The sequence below is a fragment of the Hydra vulgaris genome, chromosome 10 (genome assembly GCF_038396675.1).
Source record: "Hydra vulgaris chromosome 10, alternate assembly HydraT2T_AEP".
NCBI classification, from domain to species: domain Eukaryota; kingdom Metazoa; phylum Cnidaria; class Hydrozoa; order Anthoathecata; family Hydridae; genus Hydra; species Hydra vulgaris.
Window position 1 is genome coordinate 27,827,501 of NC_088929.1, and position 24,000 is coordinate 27,851,500.

General features: G+C 25.8%; 1 protein-coding gene across 1 annotated transcript in view; it reads left to right on the forward strand.

Annotated features, from left to right (window-relative positions):
* The first annotated feature begins 1,549 nt into the window (after nt 1–1,549).
* LOC100215909 (serine/threonine-protein kinase TAO3) overlaps nt 1,550–24,000 on the forward strand; it is a 51,038-nt gene continuing 28,587 nt past the window's right edge. Inside the window, exons 1-10 of the mRNA XM_065807675.1 lie at nt 1,550–1,986; nt 13,408–13,453; nt 13,562–13,669; nt 18,726–18,767; nt 19,084–19,144; nt 21,978–22,029; nt 22,179–22,218; nt 22,301–22,394; nt 22,515–22,596; nt 22,932–23,153. Coding sequence (XP_065663747.1) covers nt 1,687–1,986; nt 13,408–13,453; nt 13,562–13,669; nt 18,726–18,767; nt 19,084–19,144; nt 21,978–22,029; nt 22,179–22,218; nt 22,301–22,394; nt 22,515–22,596; nt 22,932–23,153 — 1,047 coding nt within the window. The 5' untranslated portion in view covers nt 1,550–1,686. The remainder of the gene's footprint in view (nt 1,987–13,407; nt 13,454–13,561; nt 13,670–18,725; nt 18,768–19,083; nt 19,145–21,977; nt 22,030–22,178; nt 22,219–22,300; nt 22,395–22,514; nt 22,597–22,931; nt 23,154–24,000) is intronic.

Here is a 24,000-nt window from a genome sequence, read left to right on the forward strand (position 1 = left end):
TTCAAAAATTCATCAAATGCTTTTGCTCTACCATTTACATTAATTTTTAGGGAATCTTTAGTCACTAGTTAACTGTCCATTCAATTTAGATCTGCAAATATAACTCCACTTTACAAAAAAAAGTTCTGTGTAAGATACTAGAAGGAATAGTCCGAAATAAAATTGAAAAATATTTTTATAATAACGATTTGTTGGCGCAGTAGCAACATGGGTTTGTGAAGAAAAAGTCGTGTACAACAAATTTACTTGAAACTATTGATTTTATAACATGCATAGAAAATGGTACACCAGTTTATGTTGTTTTGCTAGATTTTACAAAGGCTTTTGATACTGTTGCACATAAAAGATTAATATTAAAGTTAAAAGCTTATGGAATCACTGGTCTTGTTTTTAAATGGATTGAGTCATTCCTAACCTAACCTAATTGTAGACGACAAAGAATAGTTAAAGTATTAAATCTAACTGGATTGACATTTTTAGTGGTGTCTTGCAAGGTTCAGTTATTGGTCCTAAGGAGATTGTGATGCTGTTGAAAGAGTGCAACATAGAGCAACAAAACTTGTACCGCCAATAAGTAACCTTACATATGACGATCAACTTGTTTCTTTAGACTTAACTGCTTTAAATGTAAGAAGAAAAAGAAGTGACTTGATTTAATTGTTTAAATTTGCTTCTGACATTGAAAATATAGAAATCAACTTTTCATTTGTAAATAACAACTTGAGAGGTAACTGTTTTAAAATTACAAAGAATTTGCCAGACTTCCATCAAGAGAACATTTCTTTTTAAATAGAATTACGAATCTGTGGAACTCATTTCCAAATGAAGTTGTAACAGCACAATTAGTTGATAATTTTAAAGTCATTCTTGATTGCTGGCTAAAGAGCTATCAAGCATAACAGCTGTCAAAATGTGCATGAAAACACACTCACTGGCTTTGCCAGCACAGCAAAAATTTACTATTACTACTATTACATATAAGCATATACTCATATATGTATATATATGTGCATATATATATTTAAATATGTACATATATTAAAAAAAAAAAATATATATATATATATACACACACATATATGTAAATACATACATATTATGTATTTACAAATATATATGTGTTTATATACATATATATGTATATATTTATATGTATTTAAATATGTGTTATATATAAATATATAAATACATATACGTACACACACATATATATATACATATATGCATATATATATGTATATATATGCATATATGTATATATATACATATATATATATATATATATATATATATATATATATATATATATATACATATATACACATATATATTATTCTTATTCTTATTATTATTGTTATTATTATCATTATTATTATTATTATTATTATTATTATTATTATTATTATTATTATTATTGTTATTATTATTATTATAAGTAAAAGTACATGTTTTTTACAACTACAAGTTTTGTGCTAAAGGCAATCATCAGGTAAAAAATATTATTTTTCCACAAGTAAAAATCATATTTTTTTACCTGATGATTGCGTTTAGCATGTTTGTATTTATATTTAGACATAAAAATTTAGTTTTTTTTATACCAGGGACAAAAAATATAATATAGATTATAATGAACTTACTAATAGTGCAAATAAATTTGGTTTTGCAAAATATTTGCATATAGACACAATGCCTAACTTAAAAATGGGTCTCAAAAGTCCAGAATATGCAGGCTTATTCTTTGATGTCGATCCCGATAAAATTTTCATTGATCTGCGAGAAATTGGTCATGGAAGTTTTGGTGCTGTTTTTTATGCTCGTAACAATCAAACATCAGAAGCTGTGGCTATCAAAAAAATGTCTTTTTCAGGAAAAAATTCAAATGAAAAATGGCAGGATATTGTAAAGGAAGTCCAGTTTTTTGTGAATTTAAAGCATGAAAACCTTGTCAAGTACCATGGTTGCTATATTAAAGAAAATACAGCATGGGTAAATTAGTATTTTTATTAGTTAAAAAATATGATAGTGGTGCAGTGGCAGTGCACTTGCTTTATAAATAGGAGGTACAAATCCCATTATATCTATGATAGTCTTTTTTGTGCACTTACTTTATTTCTCTAAGCATCAGCCTTATTTGTCAAGGTTTATGTTTTAGAGTCATAAGGTTGCAAGAAGGTTGTTATAAAAGTGTAATAATATGGTATATTTCTGTTTTGAGTTTATATTTTTGTTTCAATGTTCCTTTTTTTACTTTTTACTATAACTTTCTTTAAAGTTTAGTTTAGGTATAGGTATTTATTGTAAAATGGAAACTTCAAAATCAGTTATTATAATAAAAAATTTTTGTTTGATGACCATCTTGGTTTTAGTCAGGCGCGTAGTGGTGCAACCGGATACCGGGGAAATCCTGGAAGGCTCTCTTAAAAATTATAAGACCTGGGCCCCCTACCAAATAGGTACCTTTAGGTTCAGTTTAATTCAGTAACTTCATTTCATAATTGTATTTTTTTTTTAATTTCTAGATAATTACATTTCTTTAGTAATACAAACTATTAAAATAATCATTTGAATAAGTTAAAAATAGTTCATAATGTTACAATCATTTTAGATTTGGTGTGGTGAACCTAGTTAATGTTATATACTTATATATAATAAAATAATAATATTAAAACAGGACTTTGATATTAGTACACAGAAAAGTTTATGTAAAAGTGGCTTACCATTGGAATAATGAGATATGGATATGAGTGGAAAAAGTACTATATAAAGTATAACTATTAAAACTTCAATAATTATTATTACGTAGTATGTACCAGTCCTTGTCATGTTTCGTATGTATTATTATGATTTTTTTTAATGTTTAATACATAATAATTTATTAAAAAACTATAATTGCTATTAGTACCTATATTATCTATTTATTGAGCATTGGTTATAGTAATTAATAATATAATAAGATGCTCATTTACAAATTTAATTTAATTGAACCAAGAATGATGACAGAAAGCAATTTGTATATGTGCAAATTGTATTTGCATTTTATGAAATTTCTGTTACAACTGATTTTTCAAACAGTATAAATAGTACAGCTCAAAATTTACTAGGTCAACTTACCTGTATTAACAACAATGATGTTTTTGCAAATATTTAAGTTTACTACTGCTCTATCTGATTACTTACAAACATCTGGTCTAGATTATATTCAAGCATGGAGAAAAATTGATGGAACAATTAAGTCTTTAAAAGAAAGCCAAAGAGAAATTTTACCAGTCAGTGCAGGAGTAAAAATATTCATTGAATTTGTATCCAGTGTAATTTGGGAAGATGAGTCAGACATAGATATAGAATTAGAGCTTTGTGAAAAGAAAAGAAATACCAATCCAAAATATTATGGAGAAAATTCAAGTACTAACCAAAACATAGGAGATAATGATACTCCCAAAAATGTTTATAAAATCAAAACATTTAATGTAGTTATGGATAATATTATTGCTTGAACGGGAATATAATAGACTTGAGTTAGAATGTTGATTGCCTTGCTTAGAATGTAGATTTTCGGGCAGTAAAAAACTTTATTGTGATCTTGAACTATTTGATCCAAGAATGTCTGAAGAAATTACAAAAAATGGAATTTATTCTAAAGCTATTTATAAAATTTGTGAACTTTTACCTCATATCGATAAACATAAATTAGAAGAACAATTTTTTGTGAACTTCTAACCTCAAGTATCCAAAGCTGATATTAGAGATGTATATGATGTATATCAAAACCAAAGCAATTTGCAAGAAGATTCAGACTTTAAAGGTTTTGAATGCTCTCAGGAAAATGATAATAATAAATGTACAAAAAAAATGTAACTCTTGTTTATTATGTGTAACAAATTTTATTTATGAATTCAATATGTATTCTTTAGATTATAATGAATTGTTTGAAATACAGAGGCGTGGTGGCCCCAGAGACTATGTGGGATTCCCGCATGGGCTTTTCACTTTGCATCTAAATATGGGCCTTTTGGCAAATTTTAATTTTTTCTACATTATATAGAAGTTCCACAATCATTTACAATATTTCTGTTTGCACTAATTAAATTTTATTAATCACTTGATTTAAAGTCTTCAACTTTGAGCGCAATTATATTAGTATTTTGCATAATAATAGTATTGCTCTGAAAACAAAGTAGATGTTTTAAGACGTATTATGATATTTTTTTTATAAGAAAAATTATGAACCCATAAACGGTTTTTAACAATCGTAATGTTGACAAAATAAATTTAAATAAGTCTGCTAACCCAACAATAATAGCTATTATTATTAATGGACTAAAATTAACTTATTTTAAAAATTTAACCCCAAAACATTTTTCTTAAATGAATTAATACGCTATACAATTACTATATAATAATTGTATTGCGTTTTAATTCATTTAAGAAAAATGTTTTGGTGTTAAATTTTAAACTGAGTTATATATAAACAAGTATCGAACTCATGTTTTGCATTTTTGTAACGTTTTGAAACAGATATAAACTTGTTTTATAATAAATAAAGTTTTTTATTTTTATACAGTTTATATTATTGTATGTAAATAAAGAAATCACTCCGTAATATCCTGTCCTCAGACAGATTAAAAAAAGGAATACATATTTAAATATACAATATATATTAAAAAAAACTATCCAAGTAGAAGGCGGTGTCGTTCATGGCGAGATACATTACTATGTTACGTAGTAACATAGTAACGTATCTCGCCCTGAACGACACCGCCTTCTACTTGGATAGTTTTTTTTAATATAATATATATTAAAAAAAACTATCCAAATAGAAGGCGGTGTCGTTCATGGCGAGATACATTACTATGTTACGTAGTAACATAGTAACGTATCTCGCATATGTTCCTGGGTCTATTTGTTTTTTAACTTGTTTTTTACATGTTTAAGAGCGGAAAATACTCTCTCGCACTTATCAATATCAACACTTAGCGTCAAAATATGGTGATATATATGAAATGTATTTTTCATTGCCAAAGATCCTCCTAATGCACTCCGTTGCAGATTATATCTAAAGTATGGACAAATAACCATAGTTAATTTCAAAATTTATTAAATAACTGAACACAATAAAATATGAAAAACTTACTTGTAAGTGCATACAAGACAATGGTGCACAAGATGATTCTTTTTTTTATGAGCTCCTGTTTTGTAGTCATTTTCTGCCAATACGCGTTCTTTGTTATCTAAATTTTTTGCTTCGCTATCTTCCATTTCATTGTCGTCATTCAGTATCCCGATTCGACGTGAGCCAAGAGTTTTCAAATAGAGTTGAAGTATTTTGAGTTCTTGTCAAAGACTAGCACAATCAATGTTGTTCAATGAGGGGAATTTTGCAAAATATGGATTGAAATTGTGCGCATCAATTTCTTTGTCAGTCTTATAAATCAGCTTATTTGGACATACAATTGAACACAAATTATTTAAATCTTCACATCCTTTATCACTAAATTGAGCGTGAATCTCTGTCAATATATTACTGAATATTAAAGAACGTATTTCTCGAAATGCCGATCTCGGAAAAGCATATAGCTGTTTCATACAGACACTGCCACCACTGTTTCTGTATGCTATACTTAAACGTTCTAAATCATTTTTAAACTTTGAGTTTTCTGGATCTAATTTTATGATATCATATATATTTCTTTGAAGTACCTATAAATATAATAGTTAACATGCAAATATTTTAATATCAGAATGTATATGTACCAAAATATTCTTTTAACAAGGTTAAATAGTTATGAAGCAATCAAACAAGATAATTCAAAATAATTTAATATTAATATTATTACCTTGCAATATGAATCAGCATATCTCCAATAGTGGTCAAATTTTTTTCCAGTTTCTTCCAATTACAACAGGGTTGCAGAGATTTATTGATTCATGCTGGAATAATCGCTATCTCGAAACTGCATTATTGCCATTAACTCATCCACGACAACATCTGGGAATATAATATAGCTAAAATCATACTCTCTTTTTGTAGAACTTGTTGAAGAAAGGCAAAGGTTGATTCACATTTTGAGTAGCTTCACGAAAATGGTTTGCAAGCTTTGTCATCACTGATGCACTGTCGAAACAGTGCGCAATGCAATTCGCTTTCCAGTCAAGGTTTGTTTTGTCCAACATATCAGATGTGTCTGTAAATAAATTTGATGCTCTTCCACTTTTTATTTCACACAAATCAATCAACCTCTCTTCAATGATATTGTGTAATGGAATGTAAGAAATGTATTCATCGATTTTCTCTTGATGTTGCTTCTGAATGGTACAAATTACAAGACACATCTGGTTGCACAGAGCTATATCTGTTGTTGAATCAGCTTGTTTACTAAAAACACCATTTTTATTTATTAGACTGATAACTCGCTTTTGTACTTGAGTAGTGAAAACTTTTAGTAGTGCATTAAAGGTGTCGTTACTAAGCCAGGTAATTCTTGATCCTCTGCTAACTGCACCAGATTTTTTACCAAACTTACATTTTTGCGATGTCTTTTCGTTGGCTGAAAGCTGCCTCAAGTGTTCATTAAGCATTGGATTCACTGTTATTAGAAGTTTTAACAAGGCTTGAATGTTTCCATACCGCAAATAAGGTTCTAAAATGGCGGTAGCATTTTCTTTTCGGTGCCCACACTATGGTAGGCCTTGTATAATAAGAGTGCGAAATGCTTTTACAATGCTTTTAAGAACAAAACGGTTTTGGTCTACAACTGTTATAATGCCTTGGTCTAGAAGGTGACGCGTAGATTTTCCTGCATTAGAGATAAAGAATGCGTCTAATCCTGCAGTGGGCAACTGATGTCTATTAATGTTGTGTAGATGGTGTCATCTTCCCATTGGGTCTAACGGACATCCAGTCACAAAAATGTTGTTAGCATCACCATTAAAACATATACATACACTGCAAAAATATTTCTCTTTCTTCTGGTTAAAGTTTAGCCATGTACGTACAGTTTCATCTTGTTCATTATCAGTATTGCGTTTATAACCTCTGGATACTGTATTCTTTACAGAGCTTGGTTTGATGGGTAAAAGTTATAAAATTTACTTCTTGTCCTGTTACTGGCCTTTGCCAAAGTTTAATTGAATCATCTATGTTATCCAATGTTTGGAGGAATTAAATACTAGTTTGGTCCGATGTTTTCGAAATTAATAAGTCAACTGGGTTACTGTGACTAGAAACCTTGTCTGTAATTGCTTCCAAGGTACCATTGGAATCAGATGGTATAGGAGTAGTTGATGATGATGCAAAGAATCCAGAGAGAGTTTTTTGTCCCAATTGCAATATCTTTAACTCAGCTTGGAATTTTTTTTCTTTTTTTCCCATCCGGATTTCTGTTTTTTCATATTTTTCTGGAAAAACTTTCAAAATGATAAATCACACATTAATTGATAATATGATAATACACACGCAATTAAAATTGAACACAATTTAGAATACATTAACAATTATAAATGAACAAAAAGAAAAACCTTTTAAGTGCTTTGTTTGAATCTTTATTGAAATATTATAATAAAAAAGTATCTTATTAGTAAATCTATTACTCAGATCATTTTACTCACTGAGTAAAATGATCATGAGTAACAGATTTACTAATAAGATACTTTTTTAAATGATCAATTTTCATGAGTATTTGTACATGTGAATAACAATTAAGATAACCATAAAATTACTCCCCGCTATCAATTAAAAAAACTTGCGAATGTTTTTAATATATAACTCCCACGAGTTTAAAAATTTGTATAACATAAATAACCTTTTAAAAATAGCGTAAAACCATATTATTTAACGAACTTATTTTAATTGAGGTGTGGGAGTACCGCAAATATTTTCAAATACAATTTGATATTACACTTATGAACTTTACTTATTTACGACACACTTTTATTACTATTAATTATAGGTAAGTTTAAAATAAATTATAAAGATTCCATAGCTTTAAATTTTTTTAATTCATTATTTTAATTTTGTTTTATTTTTGAAATGAAAAAACCATAAAATAGCATTTTTTGAAAAAATATGAAATGCTTTTAAATTAAGTAACTGCTAAATGAAACTACGTTATAAAAACTTTTATGTTTAAATTATTTCCATAACGGCACAATTTTTAGAGTGGCATTTTAGCTGTTGTGAGTTTATATATATATATATACATATATAAATATATATATATATATATATATATATATATATATATATATATATATATATATATATATATATATATATATATATATATATATAGATAGATATATATAGATATATATAGATATATATAGATATAGATATATAGATATAGATATATATGTATATACATATACATATATATTTTTTTTCCCATGGGCCTTTACATCAAGCATATATGGCAAAATCCCGCATATATAGGCCTTTTAATAAAAATCCCGCATGGGCTTTTTAGAGCCACCATGCCTCTGTTGAAGTATACAAGTTTCTTTTAACAACACCTCGAGTAATGTGTGAATGTTTGTTTTTGATGAACTGTGAAAGGGAATTGTTGGCAGACATTACAAGTCATCAACTTAATTTGTAAAAAAAGTACCAAAATGTTTAGAATCTTGAAAGTTTTATTTTTAAACATTTTATTGAACTATTTCATCTAATTGTATATTATTTCCTCTATTGAACTATTTTTAATAACATACTATTCATATTTTATAATTTATACTACGCAATCAAGATCACTTAAATAAAAATAATTATTTTAATATTGTTGTGTATTAATTTATTTTTATAAAACTTAAGTTAAAATGTAGATTTAGTTTATTATTTAGGTTCATTTTAATTGTATAGTTTTTCTTAGTGTAAGAAATTGGTAAATAACCTGGCTATTATTATAGGTATACATGGAACCCATTGCTATTAGTAAGTATATTGTATATAGTAAGTAAGGCTCTAATTATATCCTGTTTGCCGGTAGGGAAAAATGGACCCAGTACGCGTCTTATTTTAGTGTTGTTTTTATTTTATGGATTATTATATGATCAAGCTGAAAAGATGCATATGTATAGTTTTAATGAATCAGAATATAATAGGAATATAATAAGAATATAATATTTCATTAAAATAACAAGAAATTCACATTTTTAGACGTTATTAGGAACATAAAGTTGTAATGAAGGATTTGTAATATGTAATTAAGAGATACAGTTTATAAATTTGAAAGTGTCATGTAATTTAGAAAAACATTGTGTAACCAACAAATCAGAGTGTTTCATTGAAAATTCTTAAATTGTAATTCTGAATGCACAATTTTGTTAAATGTGTTGAGCGAAATGATGATTGGGTGACTTTAATGAAACTTAGGTGTCAAATATAAGATTATTTTTAAATGATTATTTTTAAATGATTATAAAGATATTTTAATTGAAAATAACTGCTTTAAATAATTTAAACATTTCACTGCAACTTTATTAACAATAAGTATTGTTATTATAGAAACTCTCAGAGAACTATCAAATCTAATCATTTTTGCATAGTTTTTTCTTGCTCTCCTTGCCACCTGCTGTATTGTGTGATTAGGCTGGGGTAGTGTTGTTGTAAAAATTATAAAAAATCTTTGCAGTTATATTATGTACAATAGTATTGTGGGTTGTATTATTACAAATTTTGCTCTATCACATCAGGTTTCAGACTTATTTCCAATATTTAACTTTTCATAAAATACCACTTGAAAAGTGGCAGTTTCTTTAATGTTTCATGCAATGTCATAATTAATAACTTGTCAAAAAAGGATATATACTATACTAATTGTAGTTATTTTGATTTATCATATTTTCATTTTTAACATTTTAATGAGCATCAAGAAGTTGTATTGATTCTCCTGATATTTTTTGCTATTTGTGACTTGTGCTGTTGGATTAGAAAAATTATCATTTAGAGTTTTAACTTCTTATTATCTGAAGAAAAACCAGAAAAAAGATTTATTTCAATTTCTATTAACAATTTAGACTATTACCTAGAAAAAATTGTAATTTGACTTCACACATTTGGCATAGACTTTAAAAACTTGGTATAGCAAATACAATTGTTTCTGGATCATTTTATGTAAAATAACAGACTCTTGTCACCTCAATGTTTTGGAATTCGCTAATTTTGTATATGTTATAAAGTTCATCAAAGGAAAATCTAAAAGTTGGAACCTTTTACAGTTTTTGAGATGTTTAAGTTTTAGTTTTTAGGGTGTGTCATCAGACATTTTTTGAAAATGTCTGATGACACTCCCTAAAAATCATCTGATGTTTTTTTTTTTGAGTGATCCCTAAAAAAATTTTTTATTCAAAATTTTTTTAAATGTAGTATTAATTTATTACATAGAACACATTTAGGGTGTTCCATCAGACATTTTCAAAAAATGTTGTTTTTAGAACCACCCTAACATACATGCTCACAGTTATATTTTAAATATATTCGAAAAAATAACACATTTTTTTCTAAAAATTTTATTTATTTTGTTCAATGATTTTTGTCATCTCAATTTCAGAAATTTCATATACACGACCATTTGTTATAGATTTAATGATAGATAAAACATGATTTTCCACAATCACTTGAAAATGGTGTATCTAATAAACCTTGTCTTCTTGTTAAACCTTGCTTGTGGCAGTCAACATTATATTTTAATTCAATAAAAAATTTTTTTCGCCATATACATTTTTTATTGAAGCTTTAAAAAAAATTTGATTTTAAAAGATTTAATAAAATTATAGTTTTTCAGAAACAACATTTACATTATTAATTATATAACTAACTTACATCATTATATAACTAAAGTTTATAAAAATTATTATTTTCATTTCATTTGTATGTATGTATGTATGTATGTATGTATGTATGTATGTATGTATGTATGTATGTATGTATGTATGTATGTATGTATGTATGTATGTATGTATGTGTCATTATATGACTTCCTCTAATACATAATTAAAAGGTAATTAAATTTCATTTAATTTACCAATTAAATAGTAATCATATAACATTCATTCATTAAGAGAGTAAATATATATCAGTAACAGGAAATTTATATTTACAGCATTACAAAAGGTAATGAAAGGCTGTGTTTATTTTTTTTATTTTATTCATTTATTCAACCAAAAATTGAAAAATTACAAGTTTTTTATAATTTAACAAAATAAGGTTAGGTGTCACTCATATAGTTAAAAACTAGTCATTGGAGTGACACCTAAATAAAATAAACAAACAAACAAAAAAAAAATTAGCAGCAATAATAATAAATAAAAGCATGCGTAAACTAAATTAATTAAAAAATAATTTTTAAACTTTTTTCTTGTAAATTAGTACTTTGCTTTTAATTTTTTTGTTTTTATTTTATTAAATCTGTTTATTCTTTAATTTTTTTATTCATTTTCGTGTTTTATTATTCTTCAATCTTTTAATTCGTTTATACCTTTCAATAATTTGCTTATTTTACTTTATTTTTAACTAAACTTTTTTATTCTTAAAAAAAATTTCCTTCGCCTTTCCTTTTCTTTTTTTTTCCTTTTCACCGTTAATAAACGCTTCGTCCATTTGAGATGTCATTACATTGAATGAAATTATAAAAGACAAAAAATCATTACTGCATTTGGCTTAAAACCTAATGAACTTTTTAAATGTAAAAAAACTTAACAAAAAAATTATATAAATAAATTTATTATTTATAATTTTTTTATTTAAAAAAAATTTGTTTATTCAAAAAAAAAACTTCCTTTTACTGGCATAACAAGGAAAATATTATAATATATATAAATATTATAATATATATAAATATTATAATATTAATAGACTTCATAAAAATATTAATAGACCTCATAATTTTGCTTTGCTAGTAAAAACATTCTTATAAGGTACAAAACTTTAAAAGTAGCACATCCCTTTTTTCTTTTTCTCTCTTCAGCTTCTTCAATTTTCCCAAAATCGGATAAGGCAAAGCAAAACAAAAAAAACAAAAACAGTTTTAAGTTGACATTAAAAAGAATGATTTTCCTATACTTTATTAGTTTTTTTTTGAAGAGGAAAGCAAAAAATAAATTGCTATCTGTTTGTAAACTATAGGTATAATTTTAATGTAACAACTATATATTGTCCCTATATGAATATGTCTATGTAATGCATGTGTATATGTTTATATACACTTGTATGTTGGTTTATTCATGTATGTGCATATACCTATCTATCTTATAGGCTTTACTTTTACATCACTTTTTTAATTATGTTTACTTTCACTTTGTTCAACAATAAATGCATGTTTAGCTAATTTGGATAGTGTGTTAACTTCGTACACGAAGTATCTGTGGTTTGAATCCCACCACTTTTCTATTTTGTTTTTCTTTTAAATCTCGCTGCTCATATATTTGCTTTGTAACTATTTATCTTTTCTTTTTTGTATATAAAATCTTTCTCTTGTATGTTTTTGAATTATAATCATCTCTTCACATTTAGATTACTTATACCATTTAAGACTTCCAGTGTATTTTCTAAGGAAGGCGCACACACATATGGGTTTGTCTACAAATTAAGTCTTGGAATTTTTGACTGTTTTAGACCCTTGTCATAACATCGTAATTCTTTAGTAACAAGTTCTGTATGAGTCATCACAAAAACATTACCCCTCCCCTAAAGTGTGGCATAATTTATGGATGACCATTATATACATAGTTTTTAAGCTAGAAAAAACTATGTATGTAATATGTATCTATTATATACATAATTTTTAAACTTCATACCCTTTACCCATTTTTCACAAGCTTTAATTGTTTTATATTACCTTTCTATTCCTATACATTTATTCTCCCCCTAATTTTGGATACCTGACAAACATCACATAAATGATATTAAAATATAGTTTAAGTATTCCAATATAAAATGCTTTTGCTTAACATATAATTGCTGAAAGCACATGCAAATCACCATTTTGTATGTAAAATACTGCATGACACTTCTTAACAAGGTCTGATCTAATGTTTCATGTGTTATTAAAGAATGTTTAATTAAATATTTATAAATGTTCAACCATTTTATATGTATATAAAATGCTTGAACATTTATAAATATATTATTATTAATTGTTTATACTAAAATGAGTAAACAGCTCTTTAGCCAACTTCAACCAGCATTACAATCTCCAGCTTTAATATAACATAGCTTGTTTTATTACCAAAAAAAAAAAAACTTAAATATAATTTTTGCATTTACAAAAATTAGTAGGCTGTGTCGATGGAATTGTTGTAGTTATGCTAACTGAAGGTCATTTATTTTATTTTTGAAATTATTATTTTTAATGAAAATTTAAGGTGGCATTATTTTTATATTTTTGATTTACAACCTTGCTTTTATTTTTCTAGCTTGTTATGGAATACTGTATTGGCTCTGCTTCAGACATATTAGAAGGTAATTAAATGAATTTTCATTTTAATGGATAAGTATTTTTTTTTGCCACTCTAGGTAAACAGTAGTTAGACTGTTTATTTCTTAAATTCCAAAGATTTTGTATTTTAGTACACAAAAAACCATTAGCCGAGAATGAGTGTGCTGCTATTTGTCACGGTACATTAAATGGATTGAACCATCTTCATCAGAATAATAGAATACATCGAGATATTAAAGGTAATTTTTGTAAAATTATAATTATTAATTAGAATTTCTTGACTTTGACCCAAGTGTTGGATAAAGTTTAGCTTTTAATTCACTGAGCAACATAATGATAAGACACCCCAAAAGTATTAATAAAAATCTACTATATATTTATATTTAAAAACTAATTTTTATTGTAAATGAAAGCAAAGGGTTTACAACACTAAACATTTTAACAAATTTATTTTAGATGTCACTCACAATTCATTAAATGCAAGTTACGTCTAAAATAAATCAGTATGACAAAATTATAAGACAATTTTGTCGCATTGAAAACTTTATTTTACTTAGAGCAATAATATTCAAGCATAAAAAGTTAATACTAAAAAGTCTAACAACTTAATCATCAGCAATTGTGCATCTTGATTCTTAAATGTAAATTCATACATTTCAACTATTTCCTAAACCACTCCTAATGTTGCTCCAAATAATGCATGACAAAATGGATGACAAAAATCCTTTAATCCAGTACTAGCTGGAAAAGTGTGCAACTTCCGTAAAATCCATCCAAAACTTGCAGTCAATTTGGAAGACTTAGATTCCTTTATTTCTATAATTTTCCACTAATTCGTTGCTGATGTTGGACGATATACCTGAATGAAAAATAGCTTTTAAATAACTATAAATTAATCAAACTTAATTACTAAATATTTGTTATAAACTATAGCAAAAATCTAAAAACCCAGTTGGTTTGGGTTTTTGCCAACCCTGCATAAAGGTGATAAAGTTTACTCTATGCAAACTATAGTTGCAACCAGTGGTACACCAGCTCATAAACTTTCGCAACATCTTGTTGAAATAATACAACCTCCACTTAACAAAAACAAGTGCAGGGTTAAAAATTCATTTTGATTTGTATTTGCAGCTAAAGAATGGGTTATTGAAAAAATGAAATTCAGGTTTCCTTTGATCTTATTAATTTGTATTTATCTGTTCCACTATATAAAGCAACAATTGCTGTAATTGATATTTTAAACCAAGATAAAGATGAACTCATGATGCAAACTAAATTGTCATTAGTAGATATTAACAAGCTTATTGATCTTTGTGTAAGTCGATGTTATTTTTATGGGATGACAAAATATCTTTTTAAGTTCTGGTCCGATTGGTTTGTCCATTATGGTTGTTATGTCAGAAGCCTATCTACAGTTTATCAAATTTAATGAAAACCCAACAAGCTTTAATACAGTGCCAATAACTTATAAAAGGTACATTGATGCAGGCTTCAGTTGTAGTAAATGAGTGCGAGAGCGGAGAAAAGCTCTCTTAAAATGAACATGGTAAGTCATGTGAGCTGCTCTTCTAAAAACCATGGTTATTTCAAGAGAGTTTTTCTCTGCTCTCAGCTTTTTAGAAGAGCTTTCGGTTTTTGTACGAGCTATCTTTTTATTCACTTTAAAAAAATTTTCATACTCGTTACAAGCATATGCTTGTAATGAGTAATATATTTAACATATTATATTGAACATCTTTACATAATAAAATATTTTAATGCCAGATGTAAACTTTGTTTATATTGGGGATTTTTAAAGATGTTTAATAGATGTCTTTTATTAGGTCCCATTTATAAATATAATATTAATAAAAGATGTTTTTCATAATGGAAGGCATATAATAGTCGTCTTTAACAATGGGTCTTTATCTAGACCTATTTTAGATGTCTATAGACATCTAGAATCTGACTTGTTTTTGTGTTTACTGGGTATATTGCCAAAAAAACTTTCAATTTTTTAACAAAAACTTTAACACTAGGATGATTTTTTTTTTCTTTGATAGCTTTTTCGTATGATGGATAAAAATGGACATTTTCATATACAAGCATATGCTTGTAATGTTAATGTTACAAGAATATTTACATAACAAGCGTTGTTTATCACGCCATGAAAAATTAGATGATTTCTTTGGATTTTTCTCTAGCTATTCATTTAGAAAATTTGATAAAGTTTTCACTCCTTATTTGCAATTTTTTTTTATCAAAATATTGTATTGTTTATCAAAATTTGATAAACAAATAAAGTTTTCATTCCTTATTTGCAGCAAGTTTAAAAGTTATTACAACAATAAAAAATTTCACCAAAAAAAAGTTTATATAATTACAATTTTTTTTTATCAAAGCATTTAATTGTTTATTATATTTTTTTTTATTTTGCTCAATTTGAGACAAATTTATATAAATTTATATAATTTATATGATTATAATTAATATATAAAATATATATTTCATTGCATAATATAAAAATTATTATGCAATAATTTAGTGCGTTATAATTTCATATATATATTATAAAAAAAAGCAGTTATGACCATCAAAAAAAATGCTTATTTTTTTAAATATATTTTAAAAAATGTTTAATATTTAAACTAAATTTTAAATAATAACATTAATTTAATAGTAGGAAAACATAACATTGACTAAGAAAAAGCTTTTTGACAGAATATTATCAATTTTTTCATAATGGCATTTTCATAAGAAACTGATTTTTTATTTAGAAAGCTAATCAGTTTTCAATCTAATTAAAAACATTACCATTTTAATTGGCACTTTTTATATTTTTTTAAAAATAATCATGCTTTTAAAAAAGTTTTATGAATCAATTATTGGATTTATTAATCAGTTATTAGTTTATTAATCAATTTATTAATCAATTATTGGATTTATTATTTATTAAAATTGTTGTTTATTTCTAAAGTGAGTTTTGCGTTTTTCATCTTAGTTACAATGATAATACTTTTCTTTTAAAATAACTTTTGGAACTTGACCATATTCTAATTAATGTTACAGTTTTATTGCAGGTATTTCACAAGGATTTTAAGGGGAATAAATCTCTGCACTGAAAAAAGAAAAATTTCTTTTTTTTTACTAATTCTATTATAACTTTGTATAATAATATATAATATAAATAAAATTCTGCTTTACTAAAAACAAAACAATTGTTATAGTAAAAAATAACTGATAAAGTCAATTATTATTTAATTGTTATTTGTGTAGTTAAAATATAACCAAGCACTAAAAAAAAAAATCAGTGACTGTTACACAAAAAAATCACATCCACTTTAAATGTTTGTACAAAAATTTTCAATTTTTCTAATACAAAAATAAAGAAAAAAGTGGTTTATATTTATGAAAAAATTAAACTTTTGCAAAACTTTTGCTGTAAATTGCTCCTGTAAATCACTTCACTTTAGAGGAGTGCAGGCGAGAGCGAGATTTGGGAGTGAATCTCAATAAAATTATATATATATATATATATGTGTATATATATATATGTGTATATATATATATATATATATATATATGTGTGTGTGTGTGTGTGTATATAAGATAGTCAATGTATGTACTAAAGCCTCCAACAACAGGCTATTTCAGTGTGATGTCATACTGTTTCTCTAAACATGCATTTATATATATATATATATATATATATATATATATATATATATATATATATATATATATATATATATACATACATACATAGCTGTTTTAATTTTTTATTTAATTAAATTTGTTTAAAAATTGTGTATGGTCAGGTGCTTAGGTGAATAATTCTATGCTTAGATGTTTAATCTAGCATTAATAATTTGGATTATAACTGAGCTATTCCAGGCCTTGTTAAGAAGCATTATGCTGTTTGCCATTTTACTTACAAAATGGCAATTTTACCTACGCCTTAAGCCATTTAAGTTATGCCTAAGAAATTTTCAATTATAGTATTCAAACAGCCTTTTGAAATAGTTTATGCAGAAAACATTATGCATTAATTATGTGGTAGTGGTGTAGTGGTAGAACGCTTGCCTAGTAAGCGAGAAGTTCCGAGTTCGATCCCCACCACTTTCCTGGTAGTACCACGGCCTTGTTCGTATAGGTGCGTATTTTGAAGTTATAGAGTTGAGTGAGGGTAACCACAAAAAGTAGCCTCCTTGACTGTAGTAGCCTTCTTGGCCTTGAGGAGGTGAATAATTAAAAAAAAAAAAAATTGTTGTGAAAAACATTCTCACCAAAATAGTGAAATATTCTTTTTATGATAAAAAAAAAATTTTCAGTTTAACTTATATTTAAATTAAATTTATTAATAATTTATAATAGATTTAAATTTATTTTATTGAAGTTTATTTAAATTTTTTTAAACATTTAAAATGTTTAAAAAAATTTGTTTTGTAATTTTATTTTTACTTTTTTTTCTTCAAACTTTGTTAAAGAAAAAAAAAATTCTTTTTATCAAATTTAATATTATTATTTTATGTTACATTTAACTATTTTGTTTATTTATTCATAATTTCAAATCAATATAAATGCATTGCCGACAAACCTTAATTAAGCTTAAAGCAAAATTATTTTAGAGAATTTTTTTAGTAAACTTTATATAACAAATTTACGAAGAGATGATTTTTTTAGTTTTAAAATTGCTTTTTAACAAAAGTTTTTTCATTATCATTAATTTTTTAGATTGATCATAGAATGAACTTTATTTAAAATAAACTTAGTTGTGAAAAAACAAATGTAAATTTTTTTATTTTTTATTTTTATTTTAATTCACCTCCTCAAGGCTATGAAAGTCATTACAGTCAAGGAGGCTACTTTTAGTAAAATATTAATGTTGTGTTATGAATGTTTTAAGAAATAAATAGGAAGAATAAATTTAAAAGAAAAATTCATTTAAAAAAATTTTAAAATAAGGAAAAAATAATTCTTTCAACAACTTTTAAATTTTATTAATAATTTTATTTTATAACAATATTGTTGAATTAAAGACATTTAGGCTTGAGTGATTTTTAACGTGGTTTCAAATTAAATTTAATTACATGCAACTAAAAATTTTAAATATGCAACTGGCATAACTTAACTTTTAACAATATAAATATGTATATTGAGTAAAGTTACATTTACTTGCATTACGCATTTCAGTTACATAACAAAATCTCATAACAAGGCCTGCTATACTATTTATAACCATCAATAAAATAGTATTATCAAATGTTGAACATTTAAATGAAATATCTAAAACATCTTTGAATTTTTTTTTTTTAGCTGGAAATATTTTACTTTCAGAAAGAGGTGTAGTTAAGCTAGGTAAGTGCTTTTTTAATAAATTTTCTATTAATATATGAAGTAACAGTTTAGGCTGTAATATTTCTAAGGTTCAGTGTCCTGTTGTTTTAATTTATAACTGGACTCTGAGATCTCAGAATTCTAAATGTTGTATGATGTCATTAATATGACATAACAAAAACAATAAAAATTCAGAGTCAATAAATTTTGAGTCTTGTTGTTTTTGGAACCTAGAACAGTTTTTAGAACCTAGAACCTAGAATTGAAAATAATTTTTGATCTTTAAAATTTTGACATGAATGAAATTTTTTTTAAGAGTAAATGTTTTTTCTTATAGCTGATTTTGGGTCTGGTTCCATGAAAGTACCAGCTAATTCTTTTGTTGGAACACCATACTGGTATGTTTTTTTCACAAAGCTAATTTTAATGCAAAAAATTTGTTTTCAATTAATTTTAAAGTCTCTTCTTTTTTTTTGAATTGTGCACATTTTGCACAAAACAAAGTTTTATATTTTTAAAGTTTTTTGTGTTAAGGATTTAAAAGATATTTTAAATAAGTTTCTAATGATGTTGTTGTATCAGTCATTGATATCTGCTAGAAAAATCGATCATATTTAGTTCTAAGCCATGAAAATGTGTACTTTTTATGTCAAAGCAGGAGTATTTACTCGTGCCATCAGCAAAAAGAGCTGCTTTAAACATTAAGAAAACCATTAACAAAGATGAGAAATAACATGGGAACAAGGATGGAACCCTGTGGCACCTTCAAGGATTATCTTTTTCCGGATATTTCAGGAATTCCAGATATTTTACTCAACTTTTAGCTTTTCCAGATATCCAAAACGTTTTCCATACATGTTTAGGTGGATATTTTTTTAATGTATTTGTTTTTAAGATTTTTCATTCATCACTCATACAAAAATTAAGAAAGAAAACCTGGAAACAATTCAGATAAAAGCAAAATTAAGTGGAAAATAGGAGAAAATATTTTCTGAATGTTTTACGCTTACAATTTTTCGGATTTTTAAAATATGACTTGGATGATCGAGATGAAAGTTACAATATAGATGCTATCAACTAAGGGTGATTTTAAAACAGTTGGAAAGAAATAATTTCAAAAACGTTTCTTGATTCATTATATAACAAAAGGTAAGGATGAAGATCAGCATATAACAAAGCTAGGATGAAGATCAACATGCCAGTCTTCATCAAAAGTTTACAGATATAACAGAAAGGTTTTACTTGCATTAGATACATCAAATGCACAGTAAAATGTTTCTGCTATAACAGTTAACAAGTCAGCTGTAGAATAAATGGATTGAAATTTATATTGGTTAGAGTTGTTAGACATAAGTTCAGATATTAGAAGTTTGTAAATTTAAGAATCAAAGACCTAGCTAATAAGAACCAAAGACCTTGCTAATAAGAACCAAAGACCTTGCTAATAAGAACCAAAGACCTTGCTAATAAGAACCAAAGACCTTGCTAATAAGAACCAAAGACCTTGCTAATAAGAATCAAAGGCCTTGCTAATAAGAATCAAAGACATTGCTAATAAGAGATTGGGTAATTTAGAGGGATCTGAGTGATATCCATATTTTGGAACTACATGATGTCATTTTTAGGAAAACAAGATTCAATTAAGCACTTCTTAAATAGTTTAATAAAGTTTCTTAAATAGAGAAATAAAGCGAGTTCTAAAGAAAACTTTTGTAAGACTGTGACTTGAACTTATTTAGATTACAACCTGTTTAAGAAGTGAGAAATACTTTTAGCAATGTGCTGATTAAGGACAGACCCATGTATAAGTGATAGAGTGGTAAACTTGTCTTTGGTAATGATACCATTAAAGATTTTATTTAAGTCTATAGAATTTAACTTCTAAAATAAAATACAAGATTTAGTAATCTGAAAAAAGACCTTAAAGACACTATCTTATTTTGAAGAAAGCTTGTGAAAATGATGAAAGAAATGAATATGATTAAAAACAGCAACTGCACAAGAATGTAAAAACCAAATAGATAGAGTAAGACTTGAAACTGACAAGAAAAAAGTTTCCATACCAGTCTGAATTCAAGAGATTACTTTTTTTTTTTTTTTTTTCTTGTTTTACATACGCAATAAAGTTTTTTGTGTTTTTGTTTTTACTTTTGAAAAACACTTTTTTTTTTCAAATTTATCACTAGATTTTATTTGATATTTTTATGTTAGGGGGCATCCATAAAGTATGTACACAGTGAAACCACTGATTTAGGAACCTCCTTATATGGTCATGTATGAACCTTCTTGGTTCCTCTGGTTACATACGCATTATTCATTACAAAATCACCTTACCATTCCCAACCTGAATGTTCATAGATATCATTTGAAAATTTTCTTGAAATGTTCTTTGATGATAAAAAGATTGCAAAGGACATGTGGACATTTAAAATTATAAATATTTATCTTTTTTTTCCTTTTCTTTTATTTTGTAATTGTTTTTAATAAAATATTACAGCAATGTTTTGACATTGATATGAGAATTAAAAACAATGAATCAAATTTTTTAGACTAAAGTTTTTATATTTAAGAATATTAAGGGTTGCCTCTCTTTTTACTCTGTAACCATAATGAAACTCTGTAACCATAATGACATAATGGCACTGTAATCATAATGAAACTTTTTTTTTTTTGTAAATACTAAAGTTTAATCTTGAAGGGTTTGAATTTAAAGAACATTTTCAACTTGTATTCTTTTGTGGGTTTTTTTTTTTTTTTTGAGGCTTATTAGTGGCCTCAAAAAAATCAAAAACAAGTTCCCCAACTTACACCACCCCGGGGTAAGTTGTTGCAAACTATAAGAATGATCGTAATGTATTATGAAGTGCGAAATTTATAGAAATTATTTTACTATTTATTTTGGCAACAATTTTAAACCAGAAAACTTATAGCAGTTTAAGTTGGTAGCAAACAATAGTAAAGCTGTAGTCCACTTTTTTTCTTGGTAAAATGATACCCTGAAATTTTTTTTATTTAAATTTTTTTTATTTTAATTTGCTGATTGTATAATAGCTTCATCTTCAACTCTTACCTATATATAAATTAATTTTTTTATTTGCAAAATAAAGAGGAAGATATTCTGATTTTTATTGCCATTAGTATGTATTTTTTTAATGCTTCTTTTTTGGAAATAAAAAATAAGAAATTTGTTTTATTAAATTTAAAACATATTTTCTTGGATATTATTTTAAGGATGTCACCTGAAGTTATTCTTGCAATGGATGAAGGTCAATATGATGGCAAGGTAAAATGAATATATTTAGTGTTGTAAGAATTATAAAAAGTAGTTTGTAGAGTAGTTTGTATATTTGACTTTAATAAAGTTTTTAAGATTAGGTTTTAGAAAAGACATTCTAGCTTTTTTTTTTGTTGAGTTTTTTTTTTTAATTTTAGGTTGATATTTGGTCTCTTGGGATTACATGCATTGAATTAGGTAAATTATTAGATGCAGCAATATGAAGTTCATTGTAATAATCTTTTATATGTGATTGACACAATTCTTATACATCTTTCAGCTGAAAGACAGCCTCCATTATTTAAAATGAATGCAATGAGTGCATTATATCACATTGCACAAAATGATCCTCCTCGACTTACCTCTAGTGAATGGTATGCATGTCATTGTTATGTATAATTTCAAAAACAAGTTTTAAAAGTCATATAGTATTTTTAAATTGTTTAAATTCTAGTTAAATAAAGTATTTAAATTGCTGATTGTTTAATTTTTAGTTCTAATGAGTTCAGAGAATTTGTTGTAAAATGTTTAGCAAAAGTTCCATCAGATCGTCCATCTGCAGAAGCTCTGCTTAATGTAATTATCATAAGTATATATGAATCAGTATTTTTTCAAAGCTCAAAATGTTTCGAGTAAGCTCGCTGTTTTAAAAAAAATTGATTCATATCTGAAAAAAAACCACTGATTTATATTTACTGAACTTTAATTTGTTGTTGTATTTTAATTATTAATAAATGATAATCAATTTAAAAAGAAAAATTTGAATTAAGTGTTTAATTGAATTTCATTTGATTTAATTTAATTAAAACTTTGATTAAATAGTTTATTTAAATAAAATATTATGTTTATTTTCAATGGAGATTACAAAGTAATCTCCTTTAAATTAAAATTTCAAAGGATTTTTTTTATAGGAACCATTTATATTGCGTCAAAGACCTAAGAACACATTGTTGAATTTAATAGAAAGAACAAAAAGTGCTGTTGCAGTTTTAAATAAAGCAAATTATAACAGAATCAAAATTATGATAGCTGATTCTGAAGATGGCCCTGTCGAACATACAAGTCCAACTAAGAAGACTGCTGAAGCTTTGTGGAATGACTCTCAAGATGGAGCTGTTGATATGATCGAAACGGTATGCAATCTTTTTTTAATGTTAATACATAGTTTTCTTTTTTTCAAGATTTTTTTTAAATTTTCACCATGCTTGTTTTCTTAGTACTTAGTATTTGCTTTATGGTTTAACTAGTAGCGTGAAGCAATTTTCATAGGAAAAAAAAAAGTTTGAAAATAAACATTCCTGAGTCGCGAATGGTGTTCTATTAGTTATAACAAGAAAGTAAAAAAATGTTTTTGTATTTAGATAAGTTCTTGAGATTCCTTTTGGACCTAAAAATTTTGATGGCTCCTAATTTTAGTAAAAAAAATTTCACTTATATTAGGACTCAAAAGATAAAGAACAGAAGATGCTGATTTTTAAAATATTATTGATTTTCATTCTAACTATTACAAATATATATATATATATATATATATATATATATATATATATATATATATATATATATATATATATATATATATATATATATATATTCGTTAAAACCTCTGTTTTCTACATAACTTGCAAAAATGCAATAATTTTAGATAAATAAAATTGGTATTTTCTAAACTAGCATTTTACTCTGCGTCTTTTCAGAACCAGGTTGGCATAGGTTAGAGAAAAAAAAGTTTGATTTATATTAGGGTTCATCAAAAATTTTGGTTCCTAGAGGAACCTCAAGAACTCATTTTTAAAAAAAAAAAAAAAAAGGAAGATTATTTTTTTAATAAAATATAATGATTCCCCAACATATACAAACCTAATTTCAAAAATTTTTTAAATTGCTTCACCTAAAAAATGATTTACTAGTTTTTATACAAACTAGTAAACCATTTTTTGTATTGTAATCATATAATTAATTAATTGTAAAAGTAAATTG